Below are 13,449 nucleotides of genomic sequence, written 5' to 3' on the forward strand. Positions count from 1 at the left end.
CCATAGGAGCACCCACTCTAGAGAGATGCAAACTATGAGCTATTCAGAACTACTCACATGCAATGTATAGGGATTGGTAAGTATCTACTGTGTAAAAAAAAAAAAAAAAAAAAAAATATTTTCCTCAGCTGTGCTCACCATGCTGTACCAAGTTGCTGGTCAGACAATGAACGTGTACTGCACTTAGAAGCTTATAATGCTGGAAGCATCCTCTATGTAGAGAGTTACTCGTAACACTGAGAATCTACTACTGACAGAGTTTGTAAGCAATGACTCTACACAGACACCTGGAGATACCCATAACACTGTGAGAATCTTTTTCTACTAAGATATTATCATCACTGTTCAGAATCCACTGTGCTTTGATAATAGTTTCAGCATACAATGTACAGAGACGCTCATAGCTACCCCATGTGCATCCGGGGTAAGGAGGTGATCAGCTCTCTGTTGTTGTGCACATGGGTAAAGTCTTGTAGCATGGCACTCCTCATGTTATTCCCAACTTATAGCCAAAGGTAGTCCAAAAGTAGTGAGAACACAGCTAAGGAAACGGAGACTTTAAACCGGGGCCCCAGGTTCCCTTAGGGCCCAAACTCAAATGCAGCCACTGTAGCCCCAATAGCCACTGGCAATCTGTGTTCGTGGGAGGCAAAAATAAATAACTGCAGTCGTTTCCCAACCGTAATTTGTCTAGAGCGTACCTGTCAGTCTTATTTTAAAGGTATATATTTTTCTGTTTTAGTTTCATAGCCGTAAGGTTGTACTTTATTTTACGTGTGAAAATGTGTTTTCAGTTTTTTTTTTTGTTGTTAAAATGTTTAAGTTTTGAGAAAATGTTAATATCTGAAAATTGCTTTGTGCTTTTTTTATCTGTATTTTATAGAATTCATAAGTCATTTCATGATATCACAGTGTAATCTAAATTAAAGCAATTAAACATGAATTTCCGATTCCCGTGTCTTTCATAATGTTTTTCTTTTTAATAGGTGCGAGTGATGTATTCAGCAATTCATTGTAATTCTGAAGCTTGAGATAATGGTACGGGCTTATTCCACAAGTTACAACAAAGCGCTGCCAGCTAGAAATAGTGTGCCATTTGCAGGAGATCAGTGCAGAAGGTATGACAGTGGGCAGTACATGCAGGAGAGGAGCGCAGGGGATGTGTCGGCAGATGATATGTGCAGGAGACGAGTGTGGCAGGTCTGACAGTGGGCAGTATGTGTGGGAGAGGAGTGCGAAGGGTCAGACAGTGGGCAGTATGTGTGGGAGAGGAGTGTGAAGGGTCTGACAGTGGGCAGTATACGTGGGCGAGGAGTATGAAGAGTCTGACAGTGGTTAGTATGTGCAGGAGAGGAGTGCAGAGGGTTGGACAATAACTAGTATCTACAGGAGGAAAGTGTGGAGGCTATGACAGGGGGCAGTATGTGAAGGGTATGACCGTGGGCAGTACGTGAAGGGTCTGACATGGGGCAGCATGTGCATGACAGGAGTGCAGAGTCAATGAAAGTGGGCAATATGTGTATGAGCCGTGTGGAGGGTATGGCAGTGGGCAAGTATGTAGAGGAGTGCAGAGGATCTGACAACAACCAGTATGTGCAAGAGAGGAGTGTGGAGGTTATGATAGTGGGCAAAATGTGTTTGAGAAGAGTGTGGAGGGTATGACAGAGGGCAGTACGTGCAGGAGAAGAGTGTGGCGGGTATGCCTGCGAGCAGTATGTTGGAGAGAGAAGTGAAGATGGTATTGACAGTGGACATTTTGTGCAGGAGAGGAATGCGGAAAGTATGACCATGGGCAGTATGTTCAGGAGAAGAGCGTTGGTGTGATAGCAAGAATTGTGTGCAGGAGAGGGTTTGACAACAGCCAATATGTGCAGGAGACATCTCAGGATGTACAGGAGAGGAGTGCAAGAGAAAATGACCATGGGTGATATATGCAGGAGAAGATTTGTTGTTCTGAACAGCAGCACTGCTCAGAGCAATCCCCATTCACCCACAAAGGCCTATCACTCTGAAACCAAGCTCCTTTAAATGTATGGAAACTTTAACAATGAACTTTTTATTTTTTCCATATTAAATATACAATTAAAAGGGAATTGTTAATCCTGCCAACAAACCCAGTAAGCTGCACTGTTATCAGCAGTTATTAGTCCTGCCCAGGTCTCTGTGAACTACAGAACTCTTATGTTATGGCGATGATGGGCACCTAAAAGGCTTCTTTTAGGGTGACATCGCTGCCCCTCAATAGATAGTTTGGTGAGTGAAGGTTGTCACCCTAGCAGAGTAAGGCAGGCTTTCGAAAAGAAGATTCCCGGCCATGAAAATTCTTGTCTGTAGCAACATGAGGTGAAATGGAAGGCTTGGTTGGCCGAATTTCAAAATCAATGGTGGCACCATGGGATCACAAAACGCTCAAATTTTCTGATTTTCAAAAGAAAATTCTTTCAAAATTCGACCATGTATGGCCAGCCTAAGTGGGCTACTCAGGACCGTTTTTAAGGCAGGGCAAAAGGGGCAGCTGCCCTGGGCCCCATCATTGTTGTGAGGCCCAAAGCAGCTGCCTCATACTTGCCAACTATCCCAGTTTAAATTCCCTAATCCCTTGAAGGTTTAGTCCCCTGCTGTGTCCCGATATCTCAGTGTAAACTTCTGCTGCTGCCACCCAGCTCTGCCCTATTGCCATATACAGATGACTCACCTGCAGAGCCTGTGTTTACCTGTAAATAACCTGCATTGATATGTAAATAGTAGCGGCATTAATATGTAAATAGTTGTGAACCACATCATTGATATATAAATAGAGGCAGCATTCATATGTATATCATGTCCCCCTGAGGTCACATCCACCATTACTTCTGCTGAATGCTGCCCACTGGGGAGGTAAAGGAGCATGCTTGAAAGTCCTGCCTACAACTGTGGTCATTAAGCCTAACATCAGCCTGTTTTGCAAAAGTAAGCAAATTGGAGGTGGAATCCTTCTTCAAAATACTGTAACAAGGTGCCACAGCACCCTGAATTTTGATGCATGAGAATACGCAGGCAGGCAGGCAGTAAGGAGAAGATGTGCTGTAACTTTTAGCAACAAATCAGTGAGCAGTAATGCTGTGCACTAACCTCTTGCAACCAATCAGTGAGCAGTAATAATTTGCAGTAACCTCTATCAACCAATTAGTGAGTGGTATAGATGTTCAGTAACCTCTAGCAATCAATCAGTGAGCAGTATTGATGTACAGTAATCTAGCAACCAATCAACAAGCAGAAGTCATGTGCTGTAACCTCAAATAACAGTGACCCATAATGTGTGCTGTTATCTCTAGCAGCCAGTCAGTGAGCAGTAATGATACACTGTAACCTCTGGCAAAAAAATCACAATCGCTGCCTGATCTGAATCAGTAAACTGATTTTCAGTCTAGCTGCTATTTATTGTATGCCTCAAAGCAAGTGGAGAGCAAAATTGCGTGGAAGAGGGGGCCCAAGAAAATGTTTGCCCAGGGTCCAGTCAATATTAAAGGTGGCCCTGGGGTTACTGACCAGATAAAGATGAGGGGAAAAAACTGAATGCAGCCACCACATCTTAGTGAGAACAACCAACAATAATTAAAAATGTTTGTTCCTGGGTTTGGACGCAGAGACAGAAATATTTTAGTTCACTTCTGTAGCTTTTCTATAAACTGTTAAAAAATGGAGTGTTGACCCCAGATGAGAAGTGCCAGTCTAATATCTCGGAAAGAACTGTGTTCGTATAGAGAGGAAAAAGGCTAATCGGGTTTGCCACGCAGGTTACTCCTATAGATGAATAGTGCTAGGCCTTGGCATCCAAACAATCCCCCAACACAGGCCTGTTGAAGTCTATGCTCTCCACTGAGCCAATCAGAGCATTGCAGCCAGACAAATTAAATTAATTTTGATTCAGAATATTGAATAATCTAGAGTTATAGCCATATCTTCCCGACTGTAATTCTCTTTGTTTTGCTTTCCTAGAAATTGCTTGGAAAGATCATTTTTGCTATGACCTGCTATTATAGCAGAGTCTCCCAGTTTTTTTCCAAGAAATCCTTATTTTCCTAAACAGTACTTAAAATAGTGCATGGAGATCATTACAGTATCAGAAATGCGCTTAAAGCTGAACTTTGGACAGCTATAAAATGAATGCAGCTCATTAATACATAATTAAATGTATTTTCCTTGGCGTACAGGACACAGGCTCTTTAATCATTAAGACTGGATTTTATGCAGCTACCTTAAGGTGAAAAGATCCTGGGGAAAAAAAAAAGCTGCAGGGACGTCCCCCTTCATAACCCCTCCCACTCAGCTAGCCCAAGTTTTTGTTGATAGTGTCCTTAGTTGATGGGACTCTTCCCAATACTGAGAGAAGGTCGCCGCCTTATATGGAGGTTTTCTCTCTACCTCTGTTTTTCTGGATAATGATATCCCAAGATTATTCTTCTATTAATAGGCTGCATCAAGGCTATTTCAGCTTTTCATGCATCTTCCTGGCAGAGCTGTGGGGGACTGTACCGGGATCCCACCTGGGGTTGACCTGTAATGTTGCTTTGTGGGCTCTCTGCTTGGCATGGAGCGGAACGTGCAGATGTAGCCACAGGGTGCTATACAGCAGTGGTCATCAACCCTGTCCTCAGGGCCCACTAACAGGCAGGGTTTTTATGTATTACCTTGGGGGAGATGCAGACTAGAATACTGCAACCACTGAGCAGCAAATATCACCTGTTATGTATTTCAGTTATCTTGCAAACCTGGCCTGTTAGTGGTCCCTAAGGACATGGTTGATGACCACTGTTATACAGGACTAGGGCTGTGGTCTGCCTGGTGCAAAGTCCTGTCACTGAAGACCCCTTCGGGGGAGAGCCAATTGTGGGGGATGAAGCCAGGGTTTGGTTAATTCCTCATTTCATCCTGCCTACCAAAGTGGTGAGTCCAGGGCGAAAGCCCTTTTAAAAATTCAGCCTAGGGTACGTTTTATTCATTTGTGAACCCCTGATGACCCTTACAGTGGTTGTGGAAAGAGCCAGGATAATCCATTTTTAAATCTGGCACAGTTGACACTCACCACACACCTAATTGCTATTGCGCCTGTGTGTATCTCCTTATTGATGCTGTATGCTCTTTAGCATTATAGCAACCAAAGTTGCTCACCCTAAGGTGTCCAATATATGGGGGTCTCTTACATTCCTAAAACTAGCTTTTTTGGGTGCACCCATTGCTGGAACCTGACGTAAGGAGACTGGCCTCTCATAAAGAATATGTTCACTTCTCCAAAATGTTTTGTCCAACAGTATCCTACTGAAGGAAATTTCCTTAGCAAATTGGTGCTTCCTGTAGTGGATCCTGACTTTTATTGCCTTAACAGGACTCTCACAGCTACCTTGGAGGATAATCCAGTGCTCAAAGACCCAACAGATAAGAGGTTGGATGCCCTCGTTAAGGCTTTCTTTTCTTTGGTGGGCCATGTCATGCAGCCCACTGTTGTAGCTATGGCAGTCTGCCAAACGATTGTTTTCTGGACTAAGGGTATGGCTCAGGTCTGTCCTTACAGATTCCTCTGTCCAGTCGTTTAGATCTTTACCTAAGCTACTGAGTGAATGGCTTGCCTTATACACTTAGCCAAATATGCAGGATGAGTTTTCTTTCTAATCCATGTGCATGATTCTTTGGCTTTAATGCTGGTCAGCAAAACTCCCATGCAAGAAACGCCTTGAGTGGTTACCCTGTGAAGGAGAACACCGGTTTGGTCCTTCCTTGAATATATATATCAAGGAGATCACAGTACTCATTTACCCAGAGGAAAGGCTTATGTCAGTTCCCATAAATCTTCTACTTCAGGGATTAGGATAAGTTAATTTTGTGTCTCTCCAGTCTTCCAATGCCAAACCTAAGAAAGGCCAAGACTTAGCCCTTGTACACACGGTCGGAGAATCTGTCGGAATGAGTCTTATCGGACCGCGTCGTCCGATAATCCGACTGTGTGTGGTATGCATCGTACTGATTCCGTCCGAATCTCCGTCCCACCCAATTTTCCAACATGTTGGAAATATTTCCCGACCAACTGGGCCGGACGGACCTAATCCGATCATGTGTAGAGAATTTTGATCGGACCAAGTGCCACGCATGCTCAGATCAAATTCCTACATCAAAGCTATTGGCTACTAGCCTGAATGTAGTCCCATCATAATGAAATTACGTCATCACGTTCTGAAAGATCGGATTTTTCGCCAACTTGGCCCGACCGTGTGTATGCAACAGTTTCGGACACAATCCGTCGGACTAAATCCGACGGGCAAAATCCGATGAATTTGGTTGGCAAAATCTCCGACCGTGTGTACGTGGGCTAAGACCTCGTACATACTGTTCTATTTTCTTCAGATTTACCAAAAACATATAATATGAGGTCAAACCTTAGGAGTTTGGATTTGTATGCTATCAGGCAGGCCCTTCTACTGCATGGTTTTGGTAAATCTGAAGAACATAATCTGCAAAATAACTAATAGTGTGTATGGGGTCTAAGACTGTCCTTCCAAGCCTGTCAAATACTTTTTAAAGTGATGGGGGGGAGGGAGAGAATCGGGCACTCTGCATCCTCCCCACAGCAATGGGAGCTTGCGGATGGAAGGATAAAGTAAAGCAGTGACCTCCATTGTCCAGTAAGTGTGCTTTGGTCCTTGAATTAGAAAGATTTATAGATTTTTTTTTTTTTTAATAAATAGTAGTTTTTACAAATGATAAATGTAATTGTATGTAGCTAATAATCCTTTAGTGATGACGGGGCCTGTCACAGAGTGATCCTGACACTGGCCACAACCTGGCTATTCTGCGTATAAGGCTCTATGGAATAAATGTCCCACTAGCCAGGCCAGCATGATGTCTACACCCTCGCTCATGAAAGAAATGGCAGTGTTCATCTTGGCCAGTGAGGGAGAGATTAAACAGAGCTAAGGGGTGTGGAGGGCTCCCCCAAGTGACACTTCCACTGGCAATGTGTCACCTGTATGACTTCATCCTTGGGCCACCAACACTATTATGGTCCAGCCTTTCTCAACCAGAGTTCCTCCAGAGGTTGCAAGGTTTCCCTGAGCCGTGGTTGATTGACCTCCCATTTAATGTTGCCTGCATGGTTTCAGGCCTAACGCCACTTGGCAGAGCCAGCACCCTGACACCGATTTATTATTTATTTATTTTATCTGTAAGGGTGGTTTTCTGATCACCACTGTAATGGTTGCATTTTTCCTCTTGACCACCAATGCAATGAACATTTTTGGCTGAAGTTGGAGTCGTGTGTGTGTGAGCAAAATAAATATTTTAGCACTCAAAACACAGTTTAGTAAATGTCTTTATGTCTTTATGAAATGTTTGCATCAAAACATATTTACATTTTATGGATGACTCATGAAACCTGCAATCAAAAAAAAAGAAAAATTCACATATTATATGTTGGGAAGATCACACCACTATTAATACCACGAAAACAGTCTTATTGCAGCTGATATGGAAATACAGTATCTTGTGTTAGTACATTACATGCCTCATCAACCTTTGTTACAATAGTCCTTTATGGCAGAAATCCAGACCTCCAGAGAAGTAAATTTCATGGAGTCCATCAGAAGAGATCAAGCGGAGCCTGTCAGGATAAAAATATTTAAGCAAAAACCAAAGAAAACTCTGATATTGGCTTCACTAATAAGATCTCATTAAATATGAGATGTTCTTTTTGGTGTGCTGGCCATTTTCTTGCTTATGGATTTGTATGGTGTGTGCATTGCCCATATACCCAGGATCAGGTGAGAAAGGTGACTGCGGAATGGATGCTATGACACCGGGTTGTTTAAAAAGCCCCCTCCCCGTAAGGTCCTTTTTATTTTGGTAGTAGCAGTTGGTAGTCCTCAGTGATGTGATGACTCTTGCATCAATACACTGAATGAAGGACATGGAGGTGATGCCCCCTTGGGGGCCGATTCATGACACCCTGCATCCATTGTATGCACTCAGTATCCCAGCTTGAATGGCACTGTCCATTGTTCAATCTGGAGACTGAGGACATCTTGTGGTAGGATGTATTTATTGTATCGTGGCTGGGTAACAACACTATATGAGGCACCTAATCCATGTAGTAGTATATATATATATATATATATATATATATATATATATATATATATATAGAGCAGTGGGTATTTAAGGCAGAAGTAAACCCATCCATAAAACGGTTTCATTTCCGGCACATGATGGAAATGTAACACTCCCATTGGTTGTGCTCTCAACCAATCTGTTAAACCATCCAATGGCTGGTGTCATAACTGATCACATGTGCAGCTTCATGGCAGTTGTAGATTAAACAGAGGCAAAGATGGCAGCTTCCTTGGCTGAAAACAATTGGGGGGTTTACTTACACTTTAAAGGGATTATAATTGTGCCAAAAATCAATGAAAAAAACAATTTACAATAAAAAACTTACATGATTTATATTGTACATAGTTAAAAACCAACCGTTAAAACTGTGTTACACATGCCAATTATATGGTCGAAATTGTGGTGCTCGCAGTGTAGTGTCTGATCCCAAAATGTTTCGCCGAGACCAGCTTCTTCAGTGGATTTTGGAGGCTACCACTAATTTATAGACTCCCATGCAAACACCAAAATCCCCAGAAGAAGCCAATATTGGCGAAACATGTTGGGATCAGACACTATACTGCAAGCATCTACTCAACACACAATTATGACCATATAACTGGCACATTTTTAATGGTCTGTTTTTAACTATGTACAAAATAAATCATTTAAGTTTTATATTCTGAATTGTTTTTTTCCTTTATTTTTGGCACAATTATAATCCCATCAAATACCCACTGCTCAGGATTTATTTATTGCGTGCAACAGCACCAGAAAGAAGACAAGTACTGCAGCCGGAGCATTTTTTAAATTTGAATACTGCTGGGGGACCATCTTATAAATAAACTAGCCCAAAGACTTTAATGCTGCAGGTTTCAAAGCTATTATGCTTATCCTGGCTTTACTACCTAGTAAGTCTCAGAGCCAGAACGTGTATGCAAGACATGAGTTCAGATTCTTTAGACCTCACTGGCTGCATGCTTATTCCATGACTCGTTATTTGAATTCGGAATAGAATGACAGCTATGAGGTCTCTGGATAAACAACCATCTGAAAATGCTGAAGTGAGGCTTTATATTGTATTCAATTTTACTACTCCACGCATGGAAAGCGATGCTACTTGTCCTATATGCACCAGGACAGTTTAACAAAAAAATCTAATTTTTGGAATTTACATTTTCATATTATAGCTCTCCTGCTCTAATTTTTCCTTCTGTTAACCAGTGAGCGTGTCCGTCTGACGCCTCCCCTGGGCACCAGTGACCCAGAGTTCCCAGCCTGCACTATGTCTCTCATTGGACGTTGTTCTTCGCTGCTCTCTTCCGAGCTGGAGCTCTCCGACTGTGGCTTAATGGCTCGCTCTGGCTTCTCCTCCTCGCTCCCTTGCCTGCACAGTGGTTGGGTCTCCCCCTGGCACCGGCTCCTGTTTAAAGCTCGTAGAGTGTTGTTGACTGGCGCAGCAGCCATGCATTCCGCCGCAGATTTGTCACAGACGCACAGTAGCCTGTCACAGATGCTCCAGCCCACACCTAAGACAAGTAGAAATACAATAGCATAAGCACCCCCTCATACATTCTTACTTATACAGATCATAGTTTAAATCAAAAATGCCTGGAGTGTATAAACAACCCCTTAAAATGACCCCTTTTTGGAAAGCAGACGCCTGACCTTGCTACAACTGGCGGGAGTGTGAGCAAATCTGACAAGCCGACTGTTGGCTGTCAGATGGACGTGATCCTGTGGCAATAACAAGAACCTGTCACCCAAAAAATCATATACAGTGGGGAAAATAATTATTTGATCCCCTGCAGATTTTGTAAGTTTGCCCACTTAAAAAGAAAAAAGGGTCTATCATTGTTATCATAGGTGTATTTAAAATGATAGAGACGGAATATCAACCAAAAATCCAGAAAAAACCACAGTACAAATGTTATAAATTGAGTTGCAATTCAGTGAGTAAAACAAGTATTTGATCCCCAAGCAAAACATGACTTAGTACTTGGTGGAGAAACCCTTGTTGGTAAGCACAGAGGTAAGACGTTTCTTGTAGTTGGTGACCAGGTTTGCACACATCTCAGGAGGGATTTTGGTCCACTCTTCTTTACAGACCTTCTCTAAATCCTTAAGGTTTCTTGGCTGTCGCTTGGCAACTCAAAGTTTCCCCTCCCTCCATACATTTTCTATAGCTCGATGCATTTCGTGACTGTCACTCATCAGGAGCAGACGCTGTAGGGATGTCTAAAAAATTGAAAGGTGAACAGTGAGTAAACTGAACACGCATAAGATGGGGAAGGGGGAATGATGGAACATTCACCCATACTTTCAGGTCAACAATGAACGTGGAGTGTGGCGGTGGATGCCAAGGCTAAGCTGTGGACAATTGTCTCCCACGGGAGCAGAGGTGGCAAAAACAATGGAAAAGCAACGGGGAATCCTGAAGGATGAGGTGTGACTGGGGGAGTGAAGCCCACCAAAATCCATGTATGTGCATGTTTTGTGAATGAAAACATCTGTAAATGAATGTAAAAGTGTGTATGAATATATGAGCAGTATGTGAGATATTATTATATTACTGGTGAAGCAGTAATCCAAATCTATTGTAAGAAAGTGGTAAAAGATGTGGGAAGTAAATGTAAATGTGGAACAGGGGGGCGTGTCCGGACGCGGAGCAAGGAGGACGTGCGGCGGCTGAGCTCCACACAGGCAGGGAGAAATCCACCGCCATCCTCCGCCATCCATCCCTTACAATCAAGGATAGCAGCTCGCCAGACCTGTGCTGAGCCTGGGGATTGCGGTGCTGTCTCCCGGAGGCCGTCGGATGGGATATATCCATCCTTAACGGCGCAAACACACCCGGTCACATAGCGGATCATCCGGCGCCATCTTGCGGCCTACAAAATCAACGGCCCATGCCAGCCTCTACCGCAGCGCCGCCGGAGCGAGGAGGCTGCACTCCGGGCGGACACACACCGCCGCTCACCCGGGGACTACACGGCCGGAACAGCAGGGCGCAGCATCCAGCAGATTCCCGGATACGGACGGCGCGACCATCCAGGCCTAGGAACCGGCCCATACTAACAACAGGCCGCAGTGAGTACACCCACGGCGCCCCCCCTCACAGCGGACTCTTTTACACTATATTTAGGGGGAACCTGCAGATCCTGGGGGCAGATCCTGGATCCGAGATATTAGACTGGCACTTCTCATCCGGGGTCAACACTCCATTTTTTAACCATTTATAGAAAAGCTACAGAAGTGAACTAAAATATTTCTGTCTCTGTGTCCAAACCTGGGAACAAACATTTTTAATTATTGTCGGTTGTTCGCGCTAAGATGTGGTGGCTGCATTCTGTTTTTGTTTTTTTTTTCGTTTTTTTCATTTTCACCTCATCTTTATCTGGTCAGTAACCCCAGGGCCATCTTTAATATTGACTGGACCCTGGGCAAACATTTTCTTGGGCCCCCTCTTCCACGCAATTTTGCTCTCCACTTGCTTTGAGGCATACAATAAATAGCAGCTAGACTCAAAATGCAGCTATACGGCCACCAGAGTTAGGAAAGCCTGAGGTTTCGGCCTACCTACTGGAGACAGCGGCCATCTTGCTACTCCAACTACACCCTGCACCTCCCTAACTAGCCCAGCTCGAACTGTAATCACCTAACCTTACCCCAGCATAACCCCAATACAGGTGCGCACCCCACTAACAGTACAGTTCTACTACCCAAGAACCGGCAAACATTATTACAGGGGAAGTGGCCTGGTGATCGGCGCACATGACTGTAATGTAGAGGAACCTTGGTGACCAGAGGGGCCTGTGCACTGAAAACAGACCTGACAGACGAATATGTCAACGCAATCAAGGAGAAGCACGCACAGCCACATCCTCCGCTCTTTGGGGACACCCCAGAAGAAAAAAAAGAACTCACCAGCAAACCTTAGCAAGTTTAAATACTGTGAAGGGAGCAAAAATTCCAAAATGGCACTGTCACAAAGAAACGATATTGTTGAGGATATGGATGACGACGAAGTCTCCCTACCAGCATCTGAAGATTCAGCCGCAGGCAACGGTAAAACAGACCAACTTCTTACCTACGCAGCTATGACAGACATTGCCGCTGATATTAAAAGTTCTTTTGCGGCAGCAATAACAGATATTAAAACCGAGCTAATGAGACTAACAGAGCAAATGGCAATCTCAGAGCTGGGAAAGGAGGGACAGAGCACTGGTCAGACTGGACGATATTACGAATTCGCACTCCCAACATTTGATCGATATGAACAGACAAATTGAAGATCTGGACAACCGTGGTAGACGAAATAATATCAGAATCAGAGGAGTGCCCGAAATGGTGCCCCCGGACCAAATTAGACCAGCTCTAACAGCCATCTTTAATACTCTCATTGAACGGCCGGAACAATCTCCCATCGACTTTGACAGGGCATACAGAGCTCTCAGACCCAGGGCACAAGACGGAATCCCCCCAAGAGACATCATATGTTGTCTATCTAACTTTGGCTTGAAAGAAGATATCCTCCAAAAAGCGCGGATGAAAGAAAGGATAATGCACGAGGAAGCCACGATTCAACTTTTTCAGGACCCATCACACTTAAAAATAGAAGAGCACTACGTCCACTTTTAGAAGTGCTGAAACAAAAAGGTATCAACTACAGATGGAAATTCCCATTTGCACTGCAAGCAAACTTCCTGGGAAAACAACATGTGCTAAAAGTCCCCGATGACCTCAAAAAATTCTGTGAGGACCTACAAATTACACCGATGGACCTCCCGGACTGGTATGCTGAATTCCTCACGCCACCAGCAATTAACAACCCACAATTCTCAGCGGAACCCCACCACGCACGATCGCCTTACCAGCTAGGCAAGCATCGCAGAAGTACTGACAGAAACAACTTTGAGTCCCCAACATCCTCTAAGAGTGCTAGGAGCCCGAGAGGAAGGGAGCCAAGAGGCTACTGAAATGGCCAGACCCTCTGCAATATACATCTTGGCCTGATGCGAGTTGCTGTTACCCAGTTCCCCAATACAGCTCTTTGCTAAGATGCAACCCATTTTGTTTTGTTTTTTTTGGAAAACACGCCCATTATCCTATCCAGACGGCTGTCACAATTTTATGGTAACGAGGGGGCACACTACCTTAAAGGTTAAAACTTCTGAGGCTACTCCTTGAGACTTTTATTTGCACCTATGACAACCTATCTACATGAGGGTTTTTTTGTTTTTTTTGTTTTTTGTTTTTGTTTACCTCTTTCTTCCCCAAACAAGGTTTGAAACCCGCAAACTGCAGAGAGACTACAATAACCTGCGGCAA

The 13,449-nt window shown here is 43.9% G+C and overlaps 1 protein-coding gene across 2 annotated transcripts in view; it reads right to left on the reverse strand.

Moving 5' to 3' along the window:
- Positions 1–7,326: 7,326 nt before the first annotated feature.
- LOC143997640 (uncharacterized) overlaps positions 7,327–13,449 on the reverse strand; it is a 322,976-nt gene continuing 316,853 nt past the window's right edge. For both annotated transcript variants that reach the window (XM_077493359.1, XM_077493358.1), the window contains one exon: positions 7,327–9,647. In XM_077493359.1, coding sequence (XP_077349485.1) covers positions 9,319–9,647 — 329 coding nt within the window. In that variant the 3' untranslated portion in view covers positions 7,327–9,318. The remainder of the gene's footprint in view (positions 9,648–13,449) is intronic.

Source organism: Lithobates pipiens, unplaced genomic scaffold (assembly GCF_037356315.1).
Source record: "Lithobates pipiens isolate NorthernLeopardFrog02 unplaced genomic scaffold, aLitPip1_a1.2 Scaffold_19, whole genome shotgun sequence".
Taxonomy (NCBI): Eukaryota; Metazoa; Chordata; class Amphibia; order Anura; family Ranidae; genus Lithobates; species Lithobates pipiens.